At 39.6% G+C, this 22078-nt stretch overlaps 3 protein-coding genes across 5 annotated transcripts; 2 read left to right on the forward strand and 1 right to left on the reverse strand.

The window, feature by feature from the left end:
* The first annotated feature begins 10629 nt into the window (after positions 1–10629).
* cenpo (centromere protein O) lies at positions 10630–16200 on the forward strand. The gene is made up of 6 exons (XM_055865445.1): positions 10630–11073; positions 11221–11381; positions 11642–11804; positions 11992–12263; positions 12536–12698; positions 15332–16200. Exons 1-6 carry the CDS (start codon positions 11055–11057, stop codon positions 15439–15441), a joined length of 888 nt encoding a protein of 295 aa, XP_055721420.1. The 5' UTR covers positions 10630–11054; the 3' UTR covers positions 15442–16200.
* Positions 16201–16223: 23 nt separating this feature from the next.
* Positions 16224–18018, reverse strand: LOC129813171 (transcription initiation factor TFIID subunit 1). Its single transcript, XM_055865429.1, has 2 exons — positions 17896–18018; positions 16224–17734 (listed from the first exon to the last, which is right to left on the reverse strand). Exon 2 carries the CDS (start codon positions 17728–17730, stop codon positions 16453–16455), a length of 1278 nt encoding a protein of 425 aa, XP_055721404.1. The 5' UTR covers positions 17731–17734; positions 17896–18018; the 3' UTR covers positions 16224–16452.
* tp53i3 (tumor protein p53 inducible protein 3) lies at positions 18007–22043 on the forward strand. Of its 3 annotated transcripts, none has more exons than XM_055865437.1 (7): positions 18007–18402; positions 18810–18854; positions 19364–19504; positions 19773–20040; positions 20239–20451; positions 20672–20868; positions 21176–22043. In XM_055865437.1, the coding sequence occupies exons 2-7, from the start codon at positions 18822–18824 to the stop codon at positions 21368–21370; spliced, it is 1047 nt and encodes a 348-aa protein (XP_055721412.1). In that variant the 5' UTR covers positions 18007–18402; positions 18810–18821; the 3' UTR covers positions 21371–22043. The 3 variants fall into 3 exon arrangements, with proteins under 3 accessions (XP_055721412.1, XP_055721413.1, XP_055721411.1); XM_055865438.1 differs by having other exon boundaries at positions 19395–19504; XM_055865436.1 differs by lacking the exon at positions 18007–18402 and adding an exon at positions 18451–18721.
* Positions 22044–22078: the final 35 nt, after the last annotated feature.

Here is a 22078-nt window from a genome sequence, read left to right on the forward strand (position 1 = left end):
AACAGCCCTATGTAACCATTCTGCCTCAAATACCTGGCCTCCTGCCACAGAAATATTCATAATGATAGTTAAATGATGGTCCCTACGGCAACTGCTGTAAAATAACATGTACTCAGTCAAGTGTCTTCCAGTTGGAAGAATATCCAATCCTCACAAAACTAAGTCATAAGTTTCTTAAACTTTTGCTCTAGTGTTCAAAATGCCACCACTTATTCTTTTTACCATATCTTTAGATATGTGAATTGTTCTATTTACTTTAGAATTTTCCCTATATTTTACACAGTCAGCTGTCTTTCCTTTTCTGTGAATTATCTCTATTATTATACATAGTTTCTACAAATAACACCCCTTCACTACCATTACCTTCATTTATGAGTCCCCTAACCCATAGCAGCCATTGTTTAATACATCCTTAAGTCAATTTATATATCATTTATATCAATCAGTCCCTCCTCAGGAACATATACACAACCTTATGTTCCTCAAAACAAAAAGAAATTGACCAAACGAGAAAAAGAGAAAAAAAAAAAAAATAATAATAATAATAATTTTTTTATAATAATTACACATTTGCAATAAATTTCCACTATTCGTAATGTAATTAAACCTGGAGAAAAACGTCCATCTGTTTCATTCTATGCCCCTGTTATTATTGGTCTCTTTCTTCTTCATTCTTGGGTATCATCGCACAACATACTATATTTTTATTCAATTAAACATTAGATTTTATCATTCCAATTCCAATGACATTATAAAACAAAAAATAAAAAACCTTTAATCTAATATTCTGTAAGTTTTGTCAACCACCTTGTCTCAGGATTAGTTTCCAGAGCTTCCCTAGGCCTATTAAATTTAAACAGTTCTATATCTAAATAACTAAACAGTTATTTCTTAAATACATTTTCCAACCCAATATTCAGGATAACAGTCCTTAGTGTTTACTTTAACTCAAATTTGACCTTATCTATTCAATACACAACATCCCTTTAATAATGAACATTTATACTAAACACTTTAAATACCAGTATTATCTATTTTCCAATAGCCCTTTTGTCTCAGTTTCTCTCATGAATGGCCTGATAATAAAAAATCAGTACCCCAATAACTTTAAGTCATTATTCTCCCAACAAATATAATGTCATTTCAGCATGTCTTTTTTAGATACAGTTCACAGGTCATCAGACACAGTTGTCCCTCACTGTTCAGTCGGTTAGGGTGGGTTTGATCTCCACACCCACTTGTGGTAATATTCTCTCCCATGCCTTAAAGCATTCTGACGTCACCTTCTTATGATAACTCCCTTATTCCACCAGTGTTCTCTCAGATGAATTACAGATGATGTATTTATCAACAAAAACCCTCACAAACCCACACTCCAATAAACCCGTTGGAATAACTTTCAACACTTTTTATATGCATAATGAACAAAACACATTTGTGTATTTCCCCAAAGACCATAACCCCAAGGAACTGATAGTTTTACCCATGAACCCATGTTATATCAAAAATAAAAATTAAAATAAACCTATTCGAATAACTTATTCAATTTAAGGGTACAACTCTTCATAATTTTCCCAGAGACATAATAGATTTTCAAAGTAATTATACAGTTTGAATAGAGTCTGGTGTCTTAAACATTTTATAAGTAAATCCCACCTGTTCCAACAATTTCTAGTAAAAGGTGATCAGTCTTTCACAGGAAATTCCTAGGATTCAGGGCATTTTGACACCATTAATATGTTTCCACTCCCCCTTTCTTTAGGAACAACTTAAATACATTTTTCAAAAACATGTTCATCCTTTTGCATACCCAATTTGAAACTGAATTGGAAAAAACCCTTCCAATATATCTACTAATGCATATTCATTCCCAGTACATGGTGTACTCACTAGTGAACCATAAGCTAATAATAGCAAACGAACTGGACTCACTCATCCAGAACTCCATGTTTTAGCCTTATCCAGATATTTTTATTTTTAAAGCGGCTGACTTTAATTACTGTGGAAAGCAGTTAATTAGTCTCCAATGACATTGTTGACCAGAGAAGATTGAAAACCCTTTTTTTCCCTTATTCTTTCTGGAAAAGAAAGTGTACATATCGTTAATATTCACAATGTTACCTTTTAGTCAGCAAACCAATAATTTTACTTATCCATAGATTTTATTCTAAAGCGTCTTTAACAGTTCCAGAGAATTGTGGTATATAATGTCTAACAATTAATATTCCATCGTTACTTTACTAGATGTCAAGTCAAACGTGATCTAATACTTCTTCTTGACCACATATAAACTGCAATCTCTATGAAACACTCATTGTTCCCTCAGAGACTACACACCGCCAAGTAAAAATTCCATTCTCACTAACCTCAAACCAATTAGTTGTCTGTTATTTTGACAAGGATATAAACTCTTGTATAGCGACATTTCCTTCTACCGCACTAAGTTCTAATGTCACATTACACTAATTTTTCTCATACCCGATATACCTATATCCAGAACAGAGAGCTATTTTCTTATTGGTTCTTAGATCTTGTCAATAGTTCTGCCAATCACCCGCACGTCTGCGAGGATTAGAGGAACCACACACACACCCCCATCGCAATGTATTTTCTGATGATAGAATGTTGACATCAGAACGCCTGCAAATCGAGCTTCACATTTTGGTCCCATGTGACTGTTTAATTCCCTTGTCCTATTTATCCTGTTCATCAGGTAATAGTGTCCTTCTCTCCCTATTCTATGGAAACAGTCATTTTGTTGTCATGCCACTAATTATTTATTTATTTTTTCTAAATACTCCCATGTATTATACACCTTTTATTTACTATTTTTCCAAGGTAGAGCGAATCCCCTTTCCAATTAAAAATGCATTTGTCCCATCACTTAATTTCTCTTCTCAAACCAAGCTCTATATAGTACAGACATTATTTCTGAATACTACAGATGACTTAATGTCTTATTCTAATACAATACTTCAAATATCACTGTGTTTTTCCCATTACAGATATTATTATTTATTCATTTTATAATTCTAATCAATTTTATGATTACATTTACATTACATTTAAGTCATTTAGCAAATGCTCTTATCCAGAGCGACTTACAAATTGGAAAGTTCATACATATTCATCCTGGTCCCCCATGGGAATTTAACCCTCAACCCTGGTGTTGCAAGCACCATGCTCTACCAACTGAGTCACACCAGTCCACTGCCCGCTCCTTTACGATCTCTATCTAACGTCTTACGTTTACCTTTATTAATTTATTTTGTCTATACTTTCTTACCTCTTATCTATATTCTTATTATTTCATTGTCTTTTATCCCATTTTACTGTTTAATTCCCGATTCACGGTTTTAGTGAAACAAACCTCTCATATTTTGGTCTCTGTCCTTCAGGCTATTTTTAGACCGCAGTCTCTGTGGGTACAGAGTGATCGACGGCCTGTTTTTTCCTCTTCCTTTGTTACACCGTTCGTGAATCCTTAATCTGTCCTGAATTTCACTATTTATCACTATTTATCTTAACTAACCTAGATTCGTTTTTAACTTTATAGTACAATTTCAATTTATCGACGATTCTACTTTCTGTCTTGTTACACACTATTTGGTTTAATCCTCTTTTATTATCTTTATGGTTATTTATTTTAACACCTTTTTTAGTATTCTACTATGGTCGCTTATTACTTTATCACATCAGTGTTTTTATCCTTGATTATAACTTATTTTACTTCGATGTTCCTTAATTTCATTCCATCTGCCTAATAGCAGTTAACTGCACTCTCCTTCTCAAATTACACTCAGTTAACTATCAGAGAGGCTTGCGCATGCCTCTTCCTACCACAGACACACACACACAACCCAACCTGTCCTTTCTTTCTTCCTAATGTTCTATCTCTACACAGATCTACTCATTTCTTACAACATTATCATTCATCCTTTTGTTTTTACCTCAAAACAACTCAGTTCTTTCTTTATTGACTTAATCCCTTTGTTCAACATAAGCCTAGGCTAATAGGATTTCTACGATATGACGAGAGACTACTGTCTAATCGGATCAGCTTGTCTTCATATCCTACCCAACCCCCAATACTGATATTTTCTTCTTTTATTTGATTAGTATTGTGGCGTGACCTACTGAATTAAAAAACCCTGTTAGCTAGACAGAGCGGTTTTTTATTCGCAGGATTTCTTTTGCATTTGAACGCCGCACAATCGGGCAAACGTCCTAAATATTCATCCGTACAGTCCTCCTTTCAGAGCGTTAACCATGAAATATTTATTTAACTACTGATTTATGTTTCGACCGTATTAACTACTTTTGCAGTTGAACGCCGCACAATCGGGCTAACGTTTTCCTACAACCTAATATTTATAAGCTACTTTTGCAGTTGAACGCCGCACAATCGGGCTAACGTTTTCCTACAACCTAATATTTATAAGCTACTTTTGCAGTTGAACGCCGCACAATCGGGCTAACGTTTTTCCTGCCTTCTAAATATTCATCCGTACAGTCCCCCGTTCTGAGGCGGTATCCATGAAGTATTTATTTACTAAATATCCACCCAATCAGACCTCTTTAAAAATGTTCCTTTTTTAACGAGCGGTATCGTGGCTTTCTAACTACTTATTCATGCAGTTCTCTGTTATCTTTAGAGCCGTTATTCATAAGTAACCTGTCCAAGCATTCCTTCTACTAATTTTATTGAAGAGGTATCACAGGATTTTATACCTACATTATCTGTTTTTACCGTATGGGCTGTCCCACATTATAGCCAGCCATCTCAGCCAGATGGCACAAACAAGCACATCATTTAAGCTACACATTCGAACGGTCTAATCAGAACGAGCGCATGCTCCACTAAACACCCAACACAAGCAAAGTTCACATCGCCTATTCACTCATTCTCTATACATGCACATGCATTTATATTTAATACAATTCCCCAAATTACACATACATGCAAATTCATTGAATTTAAAAGTTCTTTTGTATTTACTGGTTTCATTTTAGGAAATTTGAAAGAGAGACTTACGTGGCGCTCCTCTCGCTGAGACAGTATCTCTGAAGCAATCTTACACAAACATTTCAACCATTGTAAGAACTTGCTTACCGTCTAGTTGGGCGGCCACCCTTGTTTGTTAGATTGTCCAAAGAACCCATCATCAGCCAAGAACGTCCCAGTCCCTATCAGCTCCTGGCAAGTTCGCCAAAATATGTCGTGGAAAATCATCTCAGAAATATAACGCTTTATCAGAACTTGTAAATTCAATCATGCTCTTTATTACAATTGTACAGCCATCTGGAATGTCCGCGGAACCCCCACCGCGGAACCCCCCCCTCAGAAGTCCAGTCCTTTATATTTATACCCACATAGTATTGTCCGTCCCCTATGACGTCATTCCCCACCATCTGCCTTCAATCAGTTTATAATGGTGGCCGGACCCTCCCTTTACCACTAAATCAATGCACTCTTTGTGCCCCCCCCCCCTCTCTAGGGCATCCAATTGCTTATAGGCGTCTATGTGTCTGGTCAGTTTCACTCAAATGGAATCAGCAGACTATGTGTTTCTTGTTCATTAGTGTCCAGCCATCTCAGGCATATTTCTCTGGTATGTATGCTTTTCTAGTGGAATGAGTAGACTATATTTCTAGTGGGTCTAAGTGCCCTAAACACATATTTCTCTGACATGTGTATCTCTTTAAAGAATCAGCAGACTGTGTGTCTAGTGTCCAATTTCTTTAAGCGCCTATCTGTCTGACAGCATAATGGAGAATCTACAAGGGTCAGAGGGTCAGAACGTCCCTTAGTAGATTTCCATTACCACGGTCTCATGATCTATGTTACCATGTGGTTTGTTACTTTAATGTTCAGCTATCTTTAATATTTATATGTTATCCATGTATTTTATGTTACTACTACATCATCTGCTAATCTTTGGTTTCCTGTATTTACCAGAATGGCAAACACACTCACATCTACCTTCTTATACTATTTACCTATCTATTGTTTAATAGTGTGATATCTACCTACATATGTCACTTACTCCTATAAAGTTTACATACACCTTAGTCAAACACATTTAAACTCAGTTTTTCACGATTCCTGACATTTAATCCTAGTAAAAATTCCCTGTCTTAGGTCAGTTAGGATCACCACTTTATTTTAAGACTGTGAAATGTCAGAATAATAGTAGAGAGAATGATTTATTTCCGCTTTTATTTCTTACATCACATTCCCAGTGGGTCAGAAGTTTACATATATTGTAGCATTGCCTTTAAATTGATTAACTTGGGTCAAACGTTTCGGGAAGCCTTCCACAAGCTTCCCACAATAAGTTGGGTGAATGTGATGGCCACTCCAATACCTTGACTTTGTTGTCCTTAAACCATTTTGCCACAACTTTGGAAGTATGCTTGGGGTCATTGTCCATTTGGAAGACCCATTTGCGACCAAGCTTTAACTTCCTGACTGATGTCTTGAGATGTTGCTTCAATATAGCCACATCACTTTCCATCATCATGATGCCATCTATTTTGTGAAGTGCACCAGTCCCTTCTGCAGCAAAGCACCCCCACAACATGATGCTGCCACCCCTGTGCTTCACGGTTGGGATGGTGTTCTTTGGCTTGCAAGCGTCCCCCTTTTTCCTCCAAACATAACGATGGTCATTATTGCCAAACAGTTCTATTTTTGTTTCATCAGACCAGAGGACATTTCTCCAAAAAGTACGATCTTTGTCCCCATATGCAGTTGCAAACCGTATTCTGGCTTTTTTATGACGGTTTTGGAGCAGTGGCTTCTTCCTTGCTGAGCGGCCTTTCAGGTTATGTCGATATAGGACTCGTTTTACTGTGGATACTTTTGTACCTGTTTCTTCCAGCATCTTCACAAGGTCTTTTGCTGATGTTCTGGGATTGATTTGCACTTTTCGCACCAAATTACGTTCATCTCTAGGAGACAGAACGCATCTCCTTCCTGAGCGGTATGACGGCTGCGTGGTCCCATGGTGTTTATACTTGCGTACTATTGTTTGTACAGATGAACGTGGTACCTTCAGGCGTTTGAAAATTGCTCCCAAGGATGAACCAGACTTGTGGAGGTCTGCAAAAATAATTCTGAGGTCTTGGCTGATTTCTTTTCATTTTCCCATGATGTCAAGCAAAGAGGCACTGAGTTTGAAGGTAGGCCTTGAAATACATCCACAAGTAAACCTCCAATTGACTCAAACAATGTCAATTATTCTATCAGAAGCTTCTAAAGCCATGACATAATTTTCTGGAATTTTCCAAGCTGTTTAAAGGCACAGTCAACTTAGTGTCTGTAAACTTCTGACCCACTGGAATTGTGATAAAGTGAATTATAGGTGAAATAATTTGTCTGTAAACAATTGTTGGAAAAATGACTTTGTGTCATGCACAAAGTAGATGTCCTAACCGACTTGCCAAAACTATAGTTTGTTAACAAAAAATTAGTGGAGTGGTTGAAATAGAGTTTTAATGACTCCAACCTAAGTGTATGTAAACTTCCGACTTCAGCTGTACCTAGATACCCAAACCATGTTCTGTTCTCTTGAGGGAGTATGATAAACTAGGTTATTGTGTGCCACAATAGATATAGATGACATACAGCACACACACAGTCAATGCAAGAAGCTTTCACCTCTCCTTCAGGTCCAGACATCCTTCTGGAAAAGACACTCGACTTGACAAGCAGGCAAAGTTGCCCCCACAAGAGTTCAGAAGTGATGTTCCATTACTGCCATTGCATCGCCCTTGTCATCTTCATATCTCGGTGCCTGTGAGTGAAATTCTGAGACAAAGCGCATGTCATGACTCCCACTGAAAATACATTTGACCATCAAGGTTAAAACAAGGGGGCGACAGAGAAAACATTATCAATGACCTTTGACAATGTTGTCAAAACGACTTTAAAAATAACAATAATTCGTCAAAATATAGACTACAAATTCTTCTTAGTATATCTTTCCTGCAGTCAAATGACCTAGTGGCCTCATTGGTGGAATATTATTAATATTTTTCATAATTAATCAACATAATTTTTTTTAACTGCAGAAAATCTGGTGTTTCTATGTCAAACGGTTTTGTTACAATTCAGGCTTCTGTGATATATATGAATGTAATATTGTAATGCAAACTCAAAATGTAATACATTTAAACTCTATATCTGACATGGTATAGGTGTCTTCTTTTTTTACGCTCATAACCATGTGTGTGAGTTGTATATTTTTGTCTGAGACTATCAAGAAACACTGTGTGGCCCTGATTTAACCCTGCAGTAACAGGATAACAGATAAAGTCTGATAACATGCTGAGCACAGTACAACATCTGTGAACTTTACCCTGCATACCAGTTTGGTGAAATCCAAATATATATAGCCTCACGCTTACAGTAGGACAACATGCACAACTGTCACTTTTGTTACCTCGAAATATGAAATAGTCACAGTAATGACAAATTCCATAACTTTTACTGTCTTTTTAATAAAACAAATGATAATTAAGTTGGTTTTAGCTCAAATTAGACATAAAACCACTGACTGTACACCCTTACCTGGATAAGGTGTGGTGCAGAGTAGTCCAACTTCCAATCCAACACCTATTATCTGTGTCTTTACTTGGATACGGTGTGGTGCAGAGTAGTCCAACTTCCAATCCAACACCTATTATCTGTGTCTTTACTTGGATACGGTGTGGTGCAGAGTAGTCCAACTTCCAATCCAACACCTATTATCTGTGTCTTTACTTGGATACGGTGTGGTGCAGAGTAGTCCAACTTCCAATCCAACACCTATTATCTGTGTCTTTACTTGGATACGGTGTGGTGCAGAGTAGTCCAACTTCCAATCCAACACCTATTATCTGTGTCTTTACTTGGATACGGTGTGGTGCAGAGTAGTCCAACTTCCAATCCAACACCTATTATCTGTGTCTTTACTTGGATACGGTGTGGTGCAGAGTAGTCCAACTTCCAATCCAACACCTATTATCTGTGTCTTTACTTGGATACGGTGTGGTGCAGAGTAGTCCAACTTCCAATCCAACACTTTTATTTGTCTGTGTCTTGCATCATCAATGGCGACAATGATTGCTTAATTTAATGCGCTCAAAACGTGGTTTGCTTAAGACCAGGCATCATCTCTGAATCTGACCATAATTGCCACATAGATGATCAGCGGAAATCAAAAGCCTGTCTCAAGCTTCTGATACTCAAGCTATATTTGTAAAGCTATAGCTAATAAAGACAGTTATCTGGGAAAAACTACACATGAGGATGACTTCTTCTTCGGTACTATGATGTTCGCACATTTCGTTTGTGCATGCCGCCACCTACTGTACGGCAGTGTGTATTTCAATCACATTACATTTGTGATACAAAAAAATAAAAAGGGGGGGAAAATATGAAAACTCCATCACAAACCAACGCTACATCTATATGCCACCATTTATAAAACAATACCAAATCTCAAAACATCTCATAAATCTTCAGCAGCAAAATATCATACACCCAGGTACTTCTCTGCAGCTGCCACATACATTAATGAAAAAACTCACTACCCCATTTCCTTACATTGACCCAATCTGTTCCTGGAACCTTGCCAACGGCCTGGGAGGAGGGGAAACCACCCCGCAACACACCCTGGAACTCTTCTGACGTCCAATCTCGTATACCCAAATACTTCTCTGCAGCTGCCACCACAACATCTATTTTCTGTGATTTACTACATTCCATTTCTGCGGTACAGTTGATAACCATTGCTATGAACACTAAAAAGCCAACCTTACGAAGCATGAATCATTCGTCGGCCTATCCCTTTGTGCTGGCACAGATCTACTATTCACAGCAACATGGAAACCCCTACAGTAGACACACACAACTTTATCCACCAAAACTACACAATCTTCTATCCCATGCCCTCGTGCACACTTCCCACATCTTGGAATCTCCTTCCTACACACTGCTATGACATGACCATAAATGTTGCACCTGAAACAGAGCAGTGGATTCAGCACAAAAGGCTCTAAAGGATAACTGCTTTATCCTAACATGACTTTGTCTGGTAGAGACTCTGACTCACCGAGTGCCTGCTCCCTCTGACCAGAAGAAACACAAAAAAAGATCACAAGTCCACTAACGTTACAGGTTACCTTCACTGATTCAATTGCACCCAACTACTTTCTCACCCAGCCTGAAACCACAAATGGATCTGTCAAAAGGCAAGAGTCCACCTTCTCCGGGAAAAATGTCATTGCCTACCCGAGTCAAAACCTAAACCGGACGACACTGGGCCAATTGTGTGCCGCCCTATGGGACTCCCAATCACAGCCATTTGTGATACAGCCTGGAATTGAGCCAGGGTCTGTAGTGATGCCTCTAGCATTGAGATGCAGTGCCTTAGACTCCTGCGCCACTCGGGAGCCCTGTATGACGTAGATATGGAGAGATTGTGTGAACGGGTTAGAGAGGCTGGTCATGGTTGAGGTTTGGGTGATGTAGTGTGGGGGGGGGGTATTGGGCTCTATTTCACTCTTTAATAGGAACAGGACTAATGAAGAGAATTTAGTGTATTGTATGTAGGCTGTGACTGGACTCACCCTCCAGTACAGTAGGTGACGGTGTACGGCTTAAAAGTTGGATGCGATCCCCCAACCCAATCCCGAAGAAGAAGAAGAAGAAGAAGAAGAAGAAGAAGAAGAAGAAGAAGGATTATTATTATTATTATTTTTTTATGTAACCTTTATTTAACTAGGCAAGTCAGTTAAGAACAAATTCTTATTTACAATGACGGCCTACCCCGGCCAAAAAGAAGAAGGAAAAAAAAAGAGAAAAATAAGAAGATTTTCTTCCGGGTTGGAAATATAGCCGCCAAATTGAAGTGACCTAATGTGCATATGTTATTAAGAGTTACTAGATATCTCTTTACTTAATAACTCCATGCACGCGTCATTGATTTTATTTTGGCATTCACTTACGCGTATCAAACATTGTTCAATCTTTGCTGACAACTTTCAAAACTACACTAGAGGACACAATGGAAGAAGCGAGAAAAGGTAACGTCAAATAACGTTATAACTGTTTTTGCATTATCAAGAGTTCGTACAAATGTCATGTTTGAGTAGATTGGTCTTAAATGTGTGTAATTTACTATGATCGTTGGTTATAATTTATCATCCAACCTTTTTTTTTTATATCCCCAGGTCTTTTGGGGCACTTGAACATGTTGGAAATGGAGGCGAACAACTTGGAATTGCAGCAGCAGGAACTTCGGCAGAGAGGTCGCCAGGAAGAGCTGAGTGCAAAACTACAGGCACTCCTCAGTAAAAGAGACCAGTTAAAAGTTGAAATAAAGGCAAACACGGTAAACTGGCTAGATCAATTCTGAGATCACTAATACTGATGTCGCATTACCTGGCAGTAGCTATAATTTATTATCTGAATAAATGGATGCTTACTAATAGGTGGAGGGGTGTTATAGAATGTTTACAAATGTACATAACCTTGGTTTTAAATAGTATCAAACAGTTAACACGAGTTGCAGGTGAATCTGAGAAGTCAATGTGTGGTCGTAGGCTGCTGCTCAGGGCTTACAGTAGTTCACCATAATGTATTCCTTTCTAGTCTCTCCAGAAGATGAGAACTCTACTGGACCGAACAGGTGTTCCGAATGAGAGGAATGAGGATGTTGATGACCTGGAAGATGGCTCAGATAACTCACAACTTCTGCTGATGATGGCCAGACACACACAACTGAAGGACCTGCTTCATGCTCACCATCTTATAGGTAGGTACTTATAACCCAAATATGATCAACGATCTCTGTCTCTCTGTGTGTGTGTGTGTGTGTGTGTGTGTGTGTGTGTGTGTGTGTGTGTGTGTGTGTGTGTGTGTGTGTGTGTGGTATAGAAACTCTTTAGACAATATCACCAACCATCCATCCACGCCTCTTTCCCCTTCGTTGTCTTTCTCAGGTGGGTATGATGTCCTCCAGACTCGTAAAGGTAAAGGAGTGTGTGTCTCGTTGGCCACTGCATACGAAGGCGTCTACCTCGAGACCTATAACCTGGAGATAGATCTGGGGTCTAACCTGAGGATCTGCCGGCATAACATCCCTCCGTTCATCCCCTTGGAGAGGCTTGTTACGCAGGGCAACATGCAGACAGACATCAGGGATTTCCTGGACACCCTCAGCCAGTATCTCAATGCCTACGCTGGCCGCAAGCAGCAGCTACACCTCACCAAGGTACCAGCGTATTAGTGTACCAGTCATCCACATTGATATCTGAAATGGAATATTAATCAATTTTCATTTATTATGCATCTTATGCAGATCTAAAAATACACTGTTATTGTCTGCTCAAAGTAAAGAGAGGTGTAAGAACATAGTACCAGAAACCTTTGTTGTGATAGCTGTACACAGTATGTCACATGACTACGTTATGTTTGCTCTGAAGGCTCCTATTATATACAAAATGTCTAGACCAGTCTTCTGCCCTGTTCTCTGTCTGCGTCCAGGAGATCCATAGCTCTGTTCAGGTGGCGGAAAGTAATGCTCTCTGTACTATACTGGTGCTGATGTTCACTATACCAGGAGAGAAGGCCGAGACTACACTGTGTACACTGCAGTATGCCGACCACACACAGCGCCTGCCCACCCGGGTCAACATAGAGTCTGAAGGTACAACTCATAAACACCAACTGAATACATAATATGAACCTTTCAGTGTAAATGAGTGTACCGGAGCAATGATAATATTAAAGTTGCAATATGTATTTAGAATTTTTGCAACCAGGAAATGGCAGAGCGATTTCTGCATAGTGCATCTTTAACCTTGAAGTGACCGGCGTGTCGATAATATTAACCTTTGAGCGTACCGGAGCGTAGCGAGCAATGCTTATGTTTTCTAATCTATGGATGTTTTAAAGGATGTAAAAAAATATATATATACAGCGTCTTCAGAAAGTATTCATACCCCTTGAATTATTCTACATTTTGTTCTGTTCTAGCCTGAATTCAAAATGAAATGGATTTTTTTTAAATCTCACCCATATACACACTATACCCCATTATGACAAAGTTGTCCATTATTCTTCAAGCTCTGTCATATTGGTTGTTGATCATTGTTAGACAACCTTTTCAGGTCTTGCCATAGATTTTCAAGTAGATTTAAGTCAAAACTGTAGCTCGGGAACATTCACTATCTTCATGACAAGCAACTCCCATGTAAATTTGGCCTTGTGTTTTGTTATTGTCCTGCTGAAAGATGAATTCATTTCCCAGTGTCTGGTGGAAAGCAGACTAAACCAGGTTTTCCTCTAGGATTTAGCCTGTACTTAGCTCCATTACGTTTATTTTTTATCCTGAAAAACTCCCCAGTCCTTAACGATTACAAGCATACCCATAGCATGATCCAGCCACCACTATGCTTGAAAATATGGAGTTATACTCTGTGTTCTATTAGATTTGCCCTAAACATAACACTTTATATTCAGGACAAAGGGTTCATTGCTTTGCCAAATTTTTTGCAGTATTAGTTTAGTGCCTTGTTGCGAACAGGATGCATGTTTTGAAATATTTGTATTCTGTACAGGATCCTTCTTTTCCTTTCTTTCAGTTAGGTTAGTATTGTGGAGTAACTACAATGTTGATCCACCCTCAGTTATCTCCTATCACAGCCATTAAACTAACTGTTTTAAAGTCACCATTGGCCTCATGGTGAAACCCCTGAGCAGTTTCCTTCCTCTCCGGTAACTGAGTTAGGAAGGACGCCTGTATCTTTGTAGTGACTATGTGTATTGATATACCATCTAAAGTGTAATTAATAACTTCACCATGCTCAAATGGATTTTACATTTCATGCTCATCTACCAATAAGTGCCCTTCTTTGCGAGGCATTGGAAAACCTCCCTGGTCTTTGTGGTTAATTCTATGTTTTGACATTCACTGCTCGACTGAGGGACCTTACAATTTGTATGTGTCTCCTGAACTTATTTAAGTTTGCCTTAACAAAGAGGTCGAATACTTATTGACATTTCAGCTTTTCATTTTTAAATAATTTGTGACCATTTTGAAAAACATAATTTCACTTTTGATATTATGGGGTGTAGGCTAGTAACAAAAGTTCTCAATTTAAGCAATTTTAAACGCAGGCTGTAACACCAAAATGTGGAAAAAGTCAAGGTGTGTGTGTGTGTAAACAGAAACAGACGCCTCACAAGTCCTCAACTGGCAGCTTCATTAAATAGTACCCGCAAAACACCAGTCTCAATGTCAACAGTAAAGAGGCGACTCTGGGATGCTGGCTTTCTAGGCATAGTTGCAAAGAAAAAGCCATATCTCTGACTGGCCAATAAAAATTAAAGATTAAGATGGGAAAAATAGCACAGACACTGGACAGAGGAAGTCTGCCTAGAAGGCCAGCATTCACTGTTGATGTTGAGACTGGTGTTTTGCGGGTACTATTTAATGAAGTTGCCAGTTGAGGACTTGTGAGGCGTCGGTTTCTCAAACTAGACCCTCTAATGTACTTGTCCTCTTCCTCAGTTGTGCACCGGGGCCTCCCCCTCTTCTTTCTATTCTGGTTAGAGCCAGTTTGCGCTGTTCTGTGAAGGGAGTATTACACAGCGTTGTACGAGATCTTCAATTTCTTTGCAATTTCTTGCATGGAATAGCCTTCATTTCTTAGAACAAGAATAGTCTGAAGAGTTTCTGAAGAAAGGTCTTTGTTTCTGGACATTTTGAGCCTGTAATCGAACCCACAAATGCGGATGCGCCAGATACTCAACTAGTTTAAAGAAGGCCAGTTTTATTGCTTCTTTAATCAGAACAACAGTTTTCAGCTGTGCTAACATAATTGTAAAAGGGTTTTTCTAATGATCAATTAGCCTTTTAAAATGATAAACATGGATTAGCTAACACAGCGTGGCATTGGAACACAGGAGTGATGGTTGCTGATAATGGGCCTCTGTACGCCTATGTAGATATTCCATTAAAAATCAGCAGTTTCCAGCTACAATAGACATTTACAACATTTACAATGTGTACACTGTATTTCTGATCAATTTGGTGTTATTTTAATGGACAATTTTAAAAACTTTTCTTTCAAAAACCAGGACATTTCTAAGTGACCCCAAACTTTTGAACGTGTGTGTGTGTGTGTGTGTGTGTGTGTGTGTGTGTGTGTGTGTGTGTGTGTGTGTGTGTGTGTGTGTGTGTGTGTGTGTGTGTGTGTGTGTGTGTGTGTGTGTTGATTGAGGATGTTATTTGTATCTATGCACAAGTCAGTTTTTATCCTTAATGTGTGTGTATAGACACTGCGCTGGCGAGTTCTCCACAATGGAAGAAGAACCAAGCCCTACTCCTGGAGACTCCATTACACACAGCCTTGGTGACCATGAAGAAGACTGGCAGTATCGCTTAGTCTGATCACAGTATGCCTGTAAATACGCTCAAGACTGAACAGTTGTTTATGTCAATGTATTTCATTTATTTAACATCTCTTTTTATACTCATTTCATTGGCAGTCATTATCTAGTAGTCGTCTGTTATGAGTTTACCAAACATTAGGAAGTAATATTGATTTGCACACCACCTTTTGCCCTCAGAACAGCCTCAATTTGTTGGGGCATGGAGTCGAAAGCGTTCCACGGGGATGCTGGCCCATATTGACTCCAGTGCTTTTCACAGTTGTGTCAATTTGGCTGGATCTACTTTGGGTGGTAGACTGGTGCGCCTGGCACCTACTACCATACCCAGTTCAAAGACACTTAAATCTTTTGTCTTGTACATTCAACCTCTGAATGGCACACATACACAATCCATGTCTCAGTTGTCTCAAGGCTTAAACATCCTTCTTTAACCTGTCTCCTCTCCTTCATCTACACTGATTGAAGTGGATTTAACAAGTGACCTCAATAAGGGATCATAGCTTTCACCTTGATTCACCTGGTCAGTCTGTCGTGGAAAGAGCAGGTGTTCTTAATGTTTTGTCCACTCAGTGTATATCTTTTTGAGTTAATGTAAAAGTTAATGTACTTGATATTCCCTTTCGCTTATTCAACATTGTTTGCACATGTATATATTTTTGTTAATAAAAATGTTAAGTACCCATTTTTCTCAAGTTTGGCAACCGTGTTTGCAATATAATGACAAACAATACAGTATGTTTCGCTAAGCTAAATTGGTGTTGTCTTGATTTATTTGACTGCATCAGTTAACTAAAAGCAGTGGCACTATTCCCCTAAGCTACCTGAGATTTACCTCACAGAGGTAAATGGTGGTCTGCATTTACAGTCTTTCAAAAGTGGATAATTACTTCACAAAGGTTACTAGGAAACAAAATAGTCTACACGAAACACGATACGAAGATCAGGTTTCTCAAAAAAAGTGGTACAACGTGTTTTCATCTGACCGGTGAAAGAAATACCTCTTGTCATGTTTCTATCTGCTCATTACAAGTGTTGTCAAGTTTTTTCAGAAAGTTGTTTATTTTCTGGCTTAGCGTATCCTGCTGACATTGTTTGAGTCTCTCCTTCTCTCCTCTAGCATGTTGCTGTTGGCTGGCCAGCTCCTTTTCTGAGATAGAGTCAATAGTGGATATTTGCCTCAGCTGCATGATAGAAAACACCCCTGCCTCTGTCTCTCTGTGCTTGGCAGAGTGTCCTGCCTCTGTCTCTCTGTGCTTGGCAGAGTGCCCTGCCTCTGTCTCTCTGTGTTTGACAGAGTGTCCTGCCTCTGTCTCTCTGTGCTTGGCAGAGTGTCCTGCCTCTGTCTCTCTGTGTTTGACAGAGTGTCCTTCCCTTGCCTCTGTCTCTCTGTGTTTGGCAGAGTGTCCTTCCCTTGCCTCTGTCTCTCTGTGTTTGACAGAGTGTCCTGCCTCTGTCTCTCTGTGTTTGGCAGAGTGTCCTGCCTCTGTCTCTCTGTGCTTGGCAGAGTGCCCTGCCCTTGCTTGTGTCTCTCTGTGCTTGGCAGAGTGTCCTGCCTCTGTTTCTCTGTGTTTGGCAGAGTGCCCTGCCCTTGCTTGTGTCTCTCTGTGCTTGGCAGAGTGTCCTGCCTCTGTCTCTCTGTGCTTGGCAGAGTGCCCTGCCCTTGCTTGTGTCTCTCTGTGATTGGCAGAGTGTCCTTCCCCTGCTTGTGTCTCTCTGTGATTGGCAGAGTGTCCTTCCCTTGCTTGTGTCTCTCTGTGATTGGCAGAGTGTCCTGTCTCTGTCTCTCTGTGATTGGCAGAGTGTACGGTTTTGGGCTGTGCTGACTGAGATCTCCTCAAGCTCAGCATTGATGTTCCTCTAGCCTCAACCCCAACCATTCTAGGTTTCTCTACAATGACATTACTGTTTGATGTCTGCCAACATGAGACTAGTTTTCCTCTGTCGATGGAAAGGGATTTACTGGAGTACAACCGTCTGTTGTCAGAGGCAGAGACGGCACGATCCATCCTTGCCTTTTTAGTTTTGGATATCTCTTTCATGGTTTTGTTGATAGTGGCACAAGGTTCACAGACTTTGAGAAGTAGTAGTTTCCTGTGTTCCATCATCAGTGAGTTTCTATCCTGACACAGAACTCTGAGGGTGTACCTGTGCCTCATGTCTAACAGGGTCAGTTTGTGTTGAAGAATAATGTCCTCCTGGTGATTCAGAAACCTCACATCCAGAACAGACTTTGGTCTCTTGCGGTTGACCACCTCGGTCATATCCAGATCATGCCTTATCATGGTGCTTGGGAATAAAAAGGAATATTCGTTTTTGACTTCTCTATTTGTTCCTGTTTTCATCACATTAACAATACTCACCCAGACATTACCATAACTAAGTATATTCTTATTCAATATATCCATGAAGTTTCACTTGCAAGTCAAGGTTTCATCAAATTGTCTTACCTGGTCAATGAACGACGACCTGTATCACAAGCATGTGTCCACAGTTTCCCACGATGTTGCTCTGTTACCTTTTTGAGGTGTGGATGCGAGCAGAACAGTAGGCTACTCTAGATAGGCTACACGGGGGAGTGTTGGCTGCTATGACAGCTAAGCAAGCATTGTTGTAGGGTTATTGTATTTCTCCCAGGGGTGGTAGGGAATTGAATGTGTGTTACTGTTCTCTAATTATGTGTTGAGGATTATCACAGTGTTGTGTAATAACCCAGTCCTTACATGGTTATTAGTCTGCTGGCTGTCACAATTTCATAAAATTGGCGTATTTCAGAGTGTAGACTATAATCTTTGGTTCATGTTTAATTTCAAACATTTTTGAAAGGTAATTCTTTAGCTTGATCTTGTTCCCTCACTACAACTATGAAGTGGGGGGCAGCGGGTAGGAGGAATTACAATCAGGCAACTCATAAACCCACTACAAGCACATTCTCTGGGAATTGTTGAGCTCTTTTGGTAAGTAGCCTAAAAACAAGCTTTCAAGATTATTATAATGCTTTATTTGCAGCACCTCTTGTTGTGCAATGTTCTTTTTTCTTAGCTTACATAACATATTTCTGTAATTCATTAAGTTCATTGCCCTCTTCTGTTGTGTGGCAGAATGAGCTCGAGAGATGTTCGATAGTTCGGACAACTTTCTGCCCACATTGGCGAGGTGATAGGAAGTGTAAACAATGTAGTCAATACTCGCAACAAAATATCTGGCGATTTTACTACGTTGTCAATGGCTACATTGTTGCGCTACCTCAATCAACAATGCGTAAACTTTGCTCAAGTAGGCCTATCTTCAACGCATTTATTGTATCAATGGGCTACAGATGTTTTGTTTGTAAGTCAGTTACGAACTTATTTTTTCATTCAAGGTTCTTGAAGACATGTCTCAACATCAGAGACCATCAGAAAACAATGCAAGTACCTTATTAATAAAGTATTTAATACGCTTTTATTATGCAATATTTCCCCAAAGGAACAGATGCAGAAGTATGCTGAAATTGGCTTGCCATACAACACACGTACAGCAAAGCTTTGTCGTTATGTATTTTTATTTATTTATTTTACTTTTATTTAACTAGGCAAGTCAGTTAAAAGTACAAATTCTTATTTTCAATGACGGCCTAGGAACAGTGGGTTAGCTACCTTGTTCAGGGGCAGAACGACAGATTTTTACCTTGTCAGCACGGGGATTCAATCTTTCGACATTTTGGTTACTAGTCCAACGCTCTAACCACTAGACTACTTGCCGCCCCATAATTGGATCGCTATTGAACTATTGATTTTATTCTCTATTCCTCTGTGGAATAAAATTCATTTGAACCTGCACATGATTTTATGTACTCTCAATGTAATGTGGCTTTGAGTGTCCTGAAGGCGTCTGCCAAATACAATTATTTATGAATTATTTATGAATGGTTATCAGATGATGAAGGCAGTGTGTATTGACACACCAGGGGGACCAGAGAGTATGCTGTTGAGGAATGTCCCCAGACCTCTACCTGAACATGGAGAAGTCCTCATCAGAGTCCATGCAACCGCTCTAAACAGGGCTGACACATTGCAGGTATACCCCTATAGAGCATATGAATATTCATCTATGGCTCTACGATCAACAACAAAGTCTTTGTCACTTCTTTCACCTCCTATTGGACAGTCACAGGATCACTCTAAGCCTATGGCTATATAGCGTCACCTATAGCAAGCTTTTGGACAGTCACAGGGGTTAATTTTCAGAAGGCTCAATTGTTACCTGAACACTGAAGTGGATTGCAAATATTATGTTAACTATTGTTATGCTAAGATACTAAAGTTGTTGTCTCTATTTTTGACAGAGGAAAGGACTGTACCCCGCTCCACCTGGTGAGAGTGAGGTCCTGGGTTTGGAGGCGGCTGGTACGGTGGCCAGCGTTGGCCCAGGGGTTAGGGAGTGCTGGAGGCTAGGGGACCGGGTCATGACCCTACTCTCTGGAGGAGGGTATGCCGAGTATGTGGCTGTTCCAGAGGAGCTTATCATGTCTATCCCCACTCATCTCACTGTCTACCAGGCTGCTGCCATACCTGAGGCCTGGCTCACTGCATTTCAGCTCCTGCACTTTGTAGGTAGGCCTCTATAGCATGTTTTATTTTACTTTAACCTTTATTTAACCAGGAAGTCCTATTGAGGTCAGAAGACCTCTTTTCCAAAAGAGACCTGCATAGCCAAGAAAGGCTATTTCATATTTGCATTCAGGCATTTAATCAAAGCACCGATCAGGAAACCCAGACTTGTAGATGTATGTTCAATCTCTTCTTTTGTAGCTCAGGTGAAGGAAGGAGAGATAGTGTTGGTGCATGCTGGGGCCAGTGGGGTGGGGACTGCCGCTGTCCAGCTGGTCCGATTGGCTGGGGCTATTCCCATAGTTACTGCAGGAAGCTCTGAGAAACTACAGATGGCAGAGACACTGGGAGCCGCTGCTGGTTTCAACTACAAACATGAGGACTTTGCAGAGAAAGTTAGTGATTTTACAGCAGGTGAGTTAATAATCAGATCAATGAGAACATAAATGCCATTTCACATAATAATGAATCTAGGGTGTTGTGAACTGCTTACAACATTGAGTGAGTTCATTTGATAATTGTATCATATGCATACAAATCAATGTGTGTGGATACAAATCTTAGCCATACAGCGAGAGATGTATCCAGAGAAACCATTGGATCAAACTAGTCTAAACAAGCAAGCTTTGTGCAGGCAGAGGAGCAAACGTCATCTTGGACTGCATTGGTGGGTCCAACTGGGAGAGGAACGTGGCCTGTCTGGCCACAGATGGACGATGGGTGCTGTATGGCCTCATGGGAGGAAAGACCGTGACAGGAGACATACTGGGCAAGCTGCTGTCCAAACGAGGACAGCTCCTCTGTAGTCTCCTCAGGTCACGCAGTCTGCAGGTGATGTATGGATGATTGATTGATTGATCAGTTGCTTGTCCTACGAGAGGAAATTATTTACACAGTAGAAACTAATATTATAATATAAATTAAAAAGTAAAAAATATGCCAGTGAAAGGCAATGCCTACAACACAAATGTTCTGTGTGCAATAATGCCCAAAGTAAAACTTTCAATATGTGTTGGATATGAACCTATTACTCAAATGCCATTCAATTAAACACTTTAGCCTTACCCCAGCCTAGAACCCTGTCTTTGTTACTACTTTCTAAATGTGAAGTATGTGGTCCTGTGTTTTCTCCTGTCAGTATAAAGCAGATCTGGTGAGAGCCTTCTCAGAAAGGGCCCTACCTCACTTCTCAGACCCGACTAGCTCCCCCTGCCACCTGAGGCCTGTAATCGACAGCATGTTCAGTCTGGACCAGGTAGCTGATGCTCACAGACACATGGAAGCCAATAGAAACACGGGAAAGATTGTAATCAATGTCATGAACCCACAATGATGGGACCTCTAGTGACGGTGTCATCTTTCCATTTAGTTCCAAACTTAACATTTGGTTGAGCAACTTGGTTTATGACCATTCACTTCTATAACATATATCAAAATTAAATGTTATTTGTCACATGTGCCATATATAACAGGTGTAGACTTTAAAATGAAATGCTTACTTACAAGCCTTTAACCAAAAATTCAGAGCTAGAAAAAAAGAAAAAGGGAAATAGTAACACAATAAAATAATGAGGCTATATACAAAGAGTACATTTACATTTACATTTAAGTCATTTAGCAGACGCTCTTATCCAGAGCGACTTACAAATTGGTGCATTCACCTTACCTGTACCGAGTCAATGTGCAGAGGTACGAGGTAGTTGAATGCATATGTCCTGAATGTTATAAGGTGACCGAGTTGATAAATACTGTGTTGAAAGCTAGATATAAAGCTTTCCTGTTTCCTACTACAGTAACTATGGTGACAGTGTATCCTCACTCTCCTCACCTTAACAGTATTTGTATCACCTTCTGTTTATTGTTCAATCAAATTATGCATATTATTTTTTACTTAGTCTAAAACAAAAACTGTGTTACTGGTAATAGTACAATTTGTTTGGCCCATCTGTGATTTCATTATAAACAAGAATAAACTTTTTTTTTCTCAACAAGAACAAAAAATATTGTTTGTAATAATTTATTTTCTGTTCATAACTAATCA

The sequence above is a fragment of the Salvelinus fontinalis genome, chromosome 16 (genome assembly GCF_029448725.1).
Source record: "Salvelinus fontinalis isolate EN_2023a chromosome 16, ASM2944872v1, whole genome shotgun sequence".
Lineage (NCBI taxonomy): Eukaryota > Metazoa > Chordata > Actinopteri > Salmoniformes > Salmonidae > Salvelinus > Salvelinus fontinalis.